This window comes from Protobothrops mucrosquamatus, unplaced genomic scaffold (assembly GCF_001527695.2).
Source record: "Protobothrops mucrosquamatus isolate PMUCROS unplaced genomic scaffold, P.Mucros_1.0 scaffold1609, whole genome shotgun sequence".
Lineage (NCBI taxonomy): Eukaryota > Metazoa > Chordata > Lepidosauria > Squamata > Viperidae > Protobothrops > Protobothrops mucrosquamatus.
Genome location: NW_015387772.1, coordinates 272,107 through 283,661, shown reverse-complemented (window position 1 = coordinate 283,661; position 11,555 = coordinate 272,107). Strand labels below are relative to the sequence as shown.

General features: G+C 42.9%; 1 protein-coding gene across 1 annotated transcript in view; it reads right to left on the bottom strand.

Moving 5' to 3' along the window:
* ABHD12B (abhydrolase domain containing 12B) overlaps nt 1–11,555 on the bottom strand; it is a 35,898-nt gene that overhangs the window by 1,495 nt on the left and 22,848 nt on the right. Inside the window, exons 8-12 of the mRNA XM_015822580.1 lie at nt 11,328–11,365; nt 5,123–5,205; nt 3,406–3,488; nt 2,263–2,341; nt 272–396 (exon numbers count right to left, since the gene is read on the bottom strand). Of these exons, the coding sequence (XP_015678066.1) occupies nt 272–396; nt 2,263–2,341; nt 3,406–3,488; nt 5,123–5,205; nt 11,328–11,365 (408 nt within the window). The remainder of the gene's footprint in view (nt 1–271; nt 397–2,262; nt 2,342–3,405; nt 3,489–5,122; nt 5,206–11,327; nt 11,366–11,555) is intronic.

Genomic DNA, 11,555 nt, shown 5'->3' with positions numbered 1-11,555 from the left:
ATATAACAAACGTGAAATTTATATAACATGAAACCGTAATGTGGTTGCTTGGATTTTCACTTGATATATTCCATGGATTCTGTCCTTTGGGTTTATTCAGTAAACCCAGATAAGCGAATCATGGCTTAATATAAATACAGTCACACTTGTAGTATATTGGGTTGGCCTGTATTCTGTGTCCTTCTCTATTTCAAGCCACTGAAGCATCAAAAGAGAAAACTATTTTCACAGAAGTCTTAACAGTAGCATAAACTTGGCTCAGTGTGCTTACTTGAGAATGGAAGCGACCTCGGGATGAGAGGAGATGTGGTCGTGCCCCAAACCCATGGAAGGTGGGAAGGAAAGAAATTTGATGTTGTCTTTCTTCTCAGAGGCACTGTATGTGATCTCAAAAAGCTGTGCATGTAGAAAAAGAGGAGTGAGAATGAATCTCCAAGTGGACTGTAAGTACTGCTGCACAACTGATTTTTTTCCCCTTAAGAATGGAATTAAATATAGGTAGTCCTTGACTTATGACCACAATTGAACCTAAAATTTCTGTTGCTAAGCAAAGATGGTAAATTTTGCCCCATTTTATGACCTTTCTTGCCAAGGTTGTTAGGTGAATCACTGCAGTTGTTAAGTTAGTAACACAGTTGTTAAGTAAATCTGGCTTCCCCATTGACTTTGCTTGTCAGAAAGTTGCAAAAGGTGATCACGTGACTCCGGGACACTGCAACCATCATAAATACATGCCAGCTGCCAACCCTCCAATTTTGATCACTTGACTGTGGGGATATTACAATGGTCATAAGTGTAAGATATGGTCATTAAGTCACTTTTTTCAGTGCCACTGTAACTTTGAATGGTCACTAAACAAATGTTTGTAAGTCAAAGACTACCTGTATGATTTGGGCTCCACCAGTTCCCAAGCTCCCACCCTTGGCCAAGTTGCTGGGAGCTACTAGTTATGGTGGTTTACTAGGCTCTACAAGTCCCCAAGATAATAACTCTACCCTCTCACACCATTAATGACAATTACCCTGTGGTGAGATGGGTGGCCCACTGGAAGCTGAATTGTCTCTTCAAATAAAAGATGGGATGCTCTGTTTGTTCAGGATATGGCTACGTTACCAAGGATTTAGGACAATGGTTTAAAGGGAATTACTAAAGGAAAACCCTGATAAGCCCTGCTGGCACAGTGGTCAGAATGCAGTATTGCAGGCTGGCTCTGCCCAAAGCCAGGAGTTCAATCCTGACCACCTCAAGGTTGCCTCAGCATTCTATCTTTCTGAGGTCAGTAAAATCAGGACCCAGATTGTTGGAGGCAATATGCTGACTCTGTAAACCACTCAGAGAATGCTGTAAAGCAGGGGTCCCCAACCTATGGGCCACGGGCCATTACTGGGCCGTTGCCTACTGGCCAGAAGGCCATGAGACAGGCGGGACAGTGCGTGCACATGTGTGCGTGCACTCACCCCCACTCGCGTTAGTGCCTGCGGACCAATTTGCGCATTTGTGTGGGGCTAGCACGGCCCATTTGGGCATGCACGTGGGGTTAGCGGTGGCTAGCACCTGCACACATGCGCAAATTGGGCCATTAGTGCCATGTTGGTTGCGCGGCCAATTTACGCATGTGTGCAGGTGCTAGCAGCAGCAGCTAGCACATGCACAAATGGGACCGCTAGCGCCATGCGGGTTGTAGGGCCCATTTGTGCATGTGCACAGGTGCTCCTATCAGCGGTGGCAGCTAGCACATGCATGCGCAAACAGGGCTGCTAGCACCATGTGGATGTGCGCGGCCTCGTGCACGTGGGTACGGGTGCACACAAATTTCCCAGCTGCTCCTTTTCCCTGCAGGTCACCAGAATGAAAAGGCTGGTGACCTTTGCTGTAAAGCACTGTGGGGCAGGATATAAATCTAAGTGGTATTGCTATCTCACAAAAGGAAGACCTGAATTTTATAATGACTGATCTACACTGAGGAAGAAAAGAGAATCCTCTTTTTTCTAGTACTAGAACATTTCACAAATGACCAAAGATGTGCCATTTGGGTTTTTTCCCCCAAGACTGCTATGAAAACATAAAACTATATTGATGATGCATGTTGCAAAAGTATAATTCACAATTAGCAGTAAAACAAAACCTGTTAATATACGCAGTGACTTTCCAGTTGTGTAGCTTATTTCTATAGAAAGAGTGATCTCTACATTTTTTTTGTATATTATCCCTTTGTATGTACACTTTTAAAAGAGTAATTCGCTGCAGTTACTGTTTAGGTACCTTTCTTCCTTGTTGTATAGGTATCATCTTGTCATCTTCTGAATGCAAGATCAAAATAGGACTAGATAACACTTTGACACTATAGACAAGAAAAACAACGTTTTAGCTCAGTTCGACTATTTTTGGATATCTTCATCCTGCTTTTCAATCAAAAATTTTATTCCAAGCAGTTGAGTAACATTTCTAACCATTAATGAAACCTTAAGCGATTGTGGGCTGTCAGCCTTTGATTCCTGGCAAAGTAGCCCATGAAGTTATAGGACTACGTAGCTCTTTCTCTCCAAAGATGGAGAGAGATCCACCTTTATAGGTCTAATAAGGGAGAATATTTGTAGCTCAGAGTTGAAATGAGGGGTCCTTGGTGCTCTCTTGAGGTTGGTTGTTTTCTTGCAGATGTTTCATTACTCAAACTAAGTAACATCATCAGTGCTACTAGTTTCCTAAGTTGGGTAATGAAACGTCTGCAAGGAAACAACCAAACTCAGAGAGCACCAAGGACTTCTCAACCTTGTAGGAGATGTTAACTTAGGAAAAGACTTTAGAAATCTTTAAAAAAATTTAAAAGTCACTCGTTTTTCTTTCTACAATAGTACAACATATTTGCAGTTGTGCCTTCAGTATCCCATTACCCTGAATTTCCCACCTCTCCTGAATACTTTTCCCTTTCCAGACAGTGGATTTCAAATCACTGGTCAAGCCTATCTCCCATCTGAGTTCATCAAAATCTATCTGACTCTTCTCTATTCCTCCTCTCCTGAATATCACAAATGTTGTACATCAATAGGACCAGCAGGCAAATTGCGGAATCCATGCCTTCAGATGCTACCTTATTCAACCAAGAGTGTCTGCAGGATCTTGTTGCTTTTGTCACACTGATGAAAGCAGAGGTGGCATCATATCACAACATCTCCCTCTTTTGGACAAGTGTGTAATATCTCTGCATGCATAGAGAAGGGGCAGGGCTGGCATAGTAACACTTGTCAATCTGTCCCTCCGTGCAAATGCCACTGGATCTACCAGTTTCAAAGAAGCAAACCAAGCCTATCATTTGATTGCAACATAAAGTCAGAATAGTAAAGGGCAACTTATTCCAGAACCTGATTATCTTCCACGTAATTTGGGACTGTGTAATTCTGAACTCACTTTTCGTCATTCAGAAAGAACATGTCAGCTCGGGCCATGGTGTCCAAAATGAAATATTCAAAGCCAGGAAACTTGCGGTAGATCTGGTAAAAGAAAACAAAAAAAGATATTTTCCATTCCTGAAAACTCTTTTGTCAACTGCTATAAGAAATATCTTGATTTAGTTGTTTGTTTACAATGATTATGTGCCACTTCAGTGAAACTGACTCTGAGCAGCATGCAATTCCCATCTTCACAGATTCAGATGAAAAGCAAAATTAAACGTATAATTGAACAAAAAAAAAATTGGAAGTACCAGAGAGATCCAACCTAGAAATAAGGAGATTTTTTTTTGACAGTGAGAACAGTTAATTAATGGAATGGTATAAGGTTTTCTGCCTTAGGCATGGGGTTGGACTAGAAGACCTCTGAGGTCCCTTCCACCCCTAGGATTTTTTGTTGTATATGGGCATATCAAAGCATTCACATAACTACTTGAATTGCTGCATTCTGGAGTAGCTATATCTTCCCAATGCTCTTCAATTGCAAACCCATGTAGAGTGCATTCCAACAAGAGATGATTAAGACATAAATTTTAATCTCCCATTCCAAGGGCCATTGTAAAGTCTCCCACTCCAAGGGACATTGTAACAGGAACAGAAGGTGGAAATATGTGAAAGGCTTCTTGGCCAATGCTGCCACCTGCTCAAGCAGCAGCTGTGAGTACAGGGGGACCCTCAAATTATGGTCCAGGTCTATGTAAGGAATGCAATATCATTCAGAACTAAAGATGGAATCTCTCCAGACTGAAATGGTTTATGAATGCAGAGCCATTCTACTGTATCTTGATAAAATTAAGCCTCCACTTGTTCTTCCTCAACCAGACCCTAATGACCTCCGGCATCAGCATCACTTGGCTGATCTGAGAAGTAAAGAAATAAGATTGATATCGTGTCAGCAGATGACCTCATTCAGCTCAAGCAACACTGGAATAGTCTGATTCCCCCATGCCAGTTTTGCCAGAGATCAACTACCAAGTGTGATCAATGTGGTCTTTGTGCCATAACTAGGTCTGAAACCTGCTTGAAATAGGTCTGTATAACCTGTTTCTTCCAGGGCTCTCTGCAGCTGCAACCCCCACTGTTTTCTCAACAATTTTCCCCACAAAGAAAAGGTAGGAGACAGATAATCTGCATTGAGTAATGGTTTCTTGAGGACAAGATGCAGCACTCCCTCACTCAAGGATATGTTGTTATCACATACAGTATATGCTAAAAGCCTAGTACCTATTTTGTTCTTAATAATAAAAGTAAGACTATTAACAGAGAAATATACATTAGTCTTCCTATCAGGAATCCTTTTTCTTTTGCTAATTGTGTTTCATACAATATGGAAGATCCTTGGAATGTAAATGTGATGACCTAATGGCTGCTGAACTACAATTCCCAGCATTCTTCATTGCTATAAAGTCTACGGCAGGTCAGAGTTTTTGTTCAGCAACATCTGAAAGGACTCAATTCCTTTTCCTTCTTCTAGTTGTGTTCTGATATCTATTTTCTCTTCTGCATGAACACATAAATCCAGATTGCATAACACATAAATCCAGTCCCCTAGGTGGACCCAACTGCAGGAGATCTCACAGTTCAAGTGAGCCAGGCACATATTCTCACCACAGCCTGGCATGCTGCTACATAAAGAATGTATATATGGAACTAAAAACAAGAGTGCCAAGACTTACTGTTGTTAGTGGGATGCTGGCAGCTGCATCCCGGATGGTGGTATAAGCAGCCTCCAGGATGATTGCATCCACTAAGATACCTTCTAGAGGAAAAAAAGAGGATTATATCAGGAAAACAAAAACCAGTGGAGAGAAAGCAAAGAGGAGCAGGTTGTTTTCTGAGACTAAGGCCCTCATCCTGAAAAACAAATGTGAGAACCAGAGAAACAAGACACACTGGTCTAGCAGAGACAACGTACATCAAAGCCTCAAGGCTAAATATACAATCCACAATTCCCAACATCAGTTTAAAGAAGCAGGATTAAGGGAGAAGGCCCAAGTAACCATCCAAAACAATCTTATCAGGAGCTGAGTTTTATTACAAGCTATTCTCTTCTTACCCACAGTTTTCTTGAAAAATTAAGAGTGCTGCCGGCATTCTTCCCATCTATCTGACTCTAGGTGCTCTCAGCTTTCTAAACTGGAGGACCTTGAGTGATAGGCTCCCAAAATAGGCAGAATAAATAAGTAGGTGGAGCTAAACCAAAACTAAATATGTTTGTATGAAATTAATTCAATGCAATTACTACAATTATACTCTGGGAATGTGATGATTTTCCCATTCAAGCATCTCAAAAACTACAATTTTGACAGCAGATTTTACAAGAGCTCTGAGACCACACTCAAAGGAGCCCACAGGAAACAGGTTGCACACTTTTGCTTGAAACACTGGGGCAATTTGCAAACAATTTGTCAATGGGAAACATGCCTGGCCCTTCCCCATTTCTTTCCATTCAACACTGATAGAGGCAGTGAGAAAAATGCATCGCAACAGCATTAACATGCTCAAACAGCAGAAATAAGTTACACAAGTTAAGAACTAGGAACTTCCATTTCTGTTGCTTGTTCCATTCTTCACTGGTAGAAGTGACTGCAGGAAGGGTGTCAAAAAAGTCAAGATGGCAGCCAAGATCACACAATAAAAACCTTGCTCTCCTAAGCACTTGCAAATTGCTCAAGTGAATGATCCAAATTATAATGTAGATAACAAAAAGGTGCATGGGCCACAAGGGCAACTGGGCACGCACACACACACACACACACACGCGCACACACACACAAAACTGGGTAGTCTCTTAGTGTATGTGCAACATGTAATGGTGTTGGGGAGGGCAGTTTGCATGAATGGGCAACAATGCAAAATGAGTGAAGCTAAATGACTGAAGCATTAAATTTTCAGATTTTTCTCTCTCTTTTTTTGCTGTTTGCAGATATTTGGATTATATTTGTTAACAGTGTTAAACATATATTACAGGGTTTTTTAATTTTTTTTCTCCTGCTTTATATTGGCAAAAAAGGTATCCTCAGGATACAGTAAAAAGTGTCAGAGTCCCTGGGCTTGGTTGGCATCCTTCAGTCTCGAGAGACTATGGTATCGTACTCTGGAAAGAGGACCTAAGGCAGCATCTGGTGTGGCTAAAAAGGCCAATTTGAGAATGGCAGTCCCTTCCACACTGAGGGCAGATACAATCTGTCCCCTGTCCAGCCCCCAGATTTCGCTGGTTCTGGAACTGCCTCAGCCTGCCGCACAAGTGTCTCTTCGAATTGGAGAAGGCCATGCTGCGTCTTTAGCCTCCAGGCTGAACGATCAGAGATCAAGAATTCCCAGCTGTTAATGTCCATTCCCAAGGCCTTTAGGTCCCTCTTGCAGATATACTTATATCGCAACTCAGGTCTCCCTCTGGGGCACTTTCCCTGCACTAGTTCTCCATACAGGAGATCTTTCGCAATCCGACCGTCGACCATTCTCATGACATGCCCAAGCCAGCATAGACGTCGCTGTTTCATAGTATATACATACTAGAGATTCCAGCACATTCCAGGACTTTGTCATGCCAGGTGATGCCGAGAATACGTCGGAGACAGTGCATATGAAAGGAGTTCAGCTTTCTTTCCTGCAGTACATGAAGTGTCCAAGACTCACTGCAGTACAAGAGTGTGCTCAAGACGCAGGCTCTACAGACCTGAATTTTTATATGTTCTGTCAACTTATTATTATTAAGCCATACTTTCTTTGTAAGTCTGGAAGATGTAGTGGCCACTTTACCAATACGTTTATTCAGCTCAGTATCTAAAGAGAGAGTGTCAGAGATAGTTGAGCCAAGGTACACAAAGTCATGGACAACCTCCAGTTCCTGTGCAGAGATTGTAATACAGGGAGATGGATCCACATGCTGACCCATGACTTGTGTTTTTTTCAGGCTAATTGTTAAACCAAAGTCTTGGCAGGCCTTACTAAAACAGTCCATAAGTTGTTGAAGATCTTCAGCAGAGTGAGCAGTAACAGCAGCATCGTCAGCGAAGAGGAAATCCCGTAGGCATTTCAGCTGGACTTTAGACTTTGTTCTCAATCTAAAGAGATTAAAGAGTTTACCATCTGATCTGGTCTGGAGATAGATACCCTCTGTTGCAGTTCCAAAAGCGTGTTTCAGCATGACAGCAAAAAAGATCCCAAATAAAGTTGGCGCAAGGATGCAGCCCTGCTTCACTCCACTTCGAATGTCAAAGGAATCTGATGTTAGGCCATCAAAAACAACAGTGCCCTTCATATCCTCATGAAAGGACCTGATGATGTTGAGGAGCTGAGGTGGACATCCAATCTTGAGGAGAATTTTATATAAGCCGTCCCTACTAACCAAATCAAAAGCCTTCGTAAGATCTATGAAGGCTACGAAAAGTGGCTGTCTTTGTTCCCTGCATTTCTCCTGCAACTGTCTAAGCGAAAACACCATGTCAATGGTGGACCTGTTGGCTCGGAATCCACACTGTGATTCTGGATAGACTCTCTCTGCAAGCACCTGGAGCCTCTTCAGTATGACACGGGCAAGCAACTTCCCTACAACACTAAGAAGAGAGATGCCGCAATAGTTGTTACAATCACCCATTGCCTTTGTTCTTATACAGTGTGACGATATTTGCATCCTTCATGTCCTGTGGTACTCTACCTTCCCTCCAACAAAGGCAGAAGATTTTGTGCAATTCAATGGGGATGCTCTCTTTGCAGCACTTCAGAATTTCGGCAGGGATGTTATCTTTCCCGGGTGCCTTGCTGGAGGCAAGGGAGTCCAAAGCCACGTTTAATTCTTCTAAAGTTGGTTCACTGTCAAGCTCCTCCAAGACAGGCAGGCACTCAATATTATTTAATGTTTCTTCAGTTACCTCATTTTCTCTGGAATATAACTTGGAGTAGTGCTGTACCCAGCGTGCCATCTGCTGTGCTCGGTCCTGGATAACCTCGCCTGTGGCAGACTTCAGAGGGGCAGATTTCTTCTGTGTTGGACCTAAGGCCTGCTTAATGCCATTGTACATCCCCTTGATGTTGCCTGTGTCAGCTGTTATCTGGATCCGAGAGCAAAGCTGCAGCCAATAGTTGTTAGCACATCTCCTGGAGGTCTGTTGGACTTTGCTACACGCAGCTCGCAGAACCCGTAGGTTGCGCTCACTGGAACAGGCTTTATATGCAATTAAAGCTCTCCTTTTTTCCTTGATGGCTGGCGTCAGGTCATCCGAATGGGCTTCAAACCAATTTGCTGTCTTTCTGATCTCCTTACCAAATATTGACAGAGCGGTGTTATAAACAGCGTTCTTGAAATATACCCAATGTTCAGATGCATTTGCTTCAGCCGGGCCTGGGAGAGTCTCCTTTAGTGCTTGTGCAAATTCCTCCACTTTGCCCTGATTGCGGGTCTTGCTAGTATCGATACGTAGTCTTCCTTCCTTCTTCGAGTGATGCAGTCTCTTTATTTTCAGTTTTATTTTGCTGTGCACCAAGGAGTGATCTGTATCACAATCAGCACCCTGATAGCTACGTGTGATTGTAACACTGGGAAGGTTGGAGCGCCTGGTAAGAATCAAGTGGAGCTGGTGCCAATGCTTCGATCTTGGGTGTCTCCTGGAGACACTGTGTTGAGGCTTTGTTTTAAAGAATGTATTGTTAACACAAAAACTGTAGTAGCAGCAGAACTCCAGCAGGCGTTGGCCATTTTTGTTCATCTTCCCGACGCTGAACTGACCTAGGCAAGTGGGCAAAAGAACTATAATCAGCTCCAACTCTGGCATTAAAGTCGCCAAGGATAAACAGTGGTTCTTTCTCAGGGATTTTCTTGATAATAGCAGCCAGATCATCGTAGAATTTGTCTTTGGATTCTACTGAAGATAATGTAGGTGCATATGCGCTAATAAGAGTAACCAATCCTGCTGATGAGTGTAGCTGCAAGGACAGAATTCTTTCACTTCCAGCAGCAGGTGGAGTAATGAATCCTAGTAGGGTATTTCTAACTCCTGAAGCCTTTTCCAATAGTAGATATAGCCATAAGGCAGTGGAGGTTTGAAATCAGAGTTTCCCTTCTCCTGGAAGATGGTTCTGCCGCTTTATCCGCTGTTGAGGCATAAAGCTCTCTCTCGCCTTCAAAACCATTGGCCATCTTCTCCTGTAACCCTGGAAAGGGGCCCTTACGAGGTGCTACCAGCCGGGCCAGCTGGACCAAGGTTTTTTAAGGAGGTATTACTCCTCCAGCACTCCTCCTCACTCCAGCACTCCTACTCCAGATTTTGCCTCGCGATTGCTCATTCACTCCTTCACTTACTACCCCGTTGCTTCCAAATGCCATTTGCTCATTCACTCCCACACATACTACCCCGTCAGTTGCAAACGCCATTTGCTTGTACACTCCCTCACTTGCTGCCCTTTGCTTCCAAATGCCGTTTACTTATTCATTCATTCCCTCGCTTACTACCCCGTCCTTCCAAACACCATTTACTCATTCACTCCCACACATTCACTCATTCACTCCCATACATACTGCCCGTTGCTTCCAAAAGGCTCCATCGCCCCGTCACTCCCACACGTACTACCCCATCGCTTCCAAACACCATTTACCCCATTGCTTCCAAACGCCATTTGCTCATTCACTCCCACACATACTACCCCGTCAGTTACAAACACCATTTGCTCATACACTCCCTCACTTGCTGCCCCGTCGCTTCCAAACGCTGCATACATTCACACACAACTTTACTCACAAACATTGCATTTCTACATGGATTCCATTTCAATGGAAGAGGAGATTCTCTATCCTCCTAATATCATCTTTTCCTAGCTAGGAACAGCTAGCTAGGAACAGCACAACTACTGTACCCAGGAAGGGAGGCACGACAAGTCAGCCTCGGACCTCCGGCACCTCCACTCTTCCCTCCCAGCTGTCCATCCCTCCCAGTTGTCCGGCGCCAAGCCTGGGCTTATAAGGCTATTAAAGAGTCAGTTTGAGCTAGTGATTAAGTCACAAGGTTAGAAACCAGGAGACGGTGAGTTCTAGTTCTGCCTTAACCATCAAAGCCAGTTGTTGACCTTGGGCCAGTCACCTTTTCTCAGACCTACTCACTTCAAAGGGTTACTGTTTAAGGGGAAAACAGAAGGTGGAAGGTGTATTGGATATGTTTGCGGCCTTGACCTATTTGTAAAAATAATAAAGGCAGGATACAAATAAATAAGTTGTATTCCCCTGCAATAGACTCATTCCCAAGCCAATTTTGCAGAGGAATTTTTTTTGAGATTGGCCCTGTTAAGCACTTGGGATATACCATGATGCACTTGGAGGGGAGGTATAGGTTACCTACAATTATGTAGGTAACCTATATAATTCTACCATTTTGACTTAGCTGAGAGAGACTGGAGAAGAAGCTACAAGGAACTGGAAAGTGAACATCAAAGTAGGAAAGAATATTATGTTTTACAGATTCTTAACAGCTTTCTGACAACTCAATCATACTGTAACAGATGGATAGTAGGGGATAATTTCAGTGTTTTTCAAACTTGCCAACTTTAAAATGTATGGACTTCAATTCCCAGAATTCTCCAGCAAGCTACTGCATGCCTGTCAGGGCCAGTGTTTCAGATGTCTAATATTTAATATGTTCCTCCTTTCCTCTGCATCTTTTATTACCAGCTTTTACCACATTTCCAATATGTTCTTTGTGTGAACCAGTGTTTTTCAAACTTGATGTGGACTTCAATTCCCAGAAGTTGAAGGGAGTTGAAGTCCATACATCTGAAAGTTGACAAGTCTGAAAACAGTGTTCTAGGTCATACAGACTATGCAAAAAGAGACAGAATCTTCCACAACAATTCAATGAGAAATGTTACTTTCTCCATTCATATAATAGTTACCTTGTTCTTTCAGCTTTCTGGCAGTATTGGTAGCAATTCTACAAGAAAAGAAGAAATTGTGAGGATACAAAAAGTTTTAACATATCTATTCTGAAGTAAGTCTCATCTATGTTGTTTGTTTTGGCATAAATTAGGGAAGAGTTACCGCCTTAAGCTACATCCTAAACCACTGGTTCTCAACCTCGGGTCCGCAGAACCCTGGGGGGCCACAATGTCATCGGGGGGGGG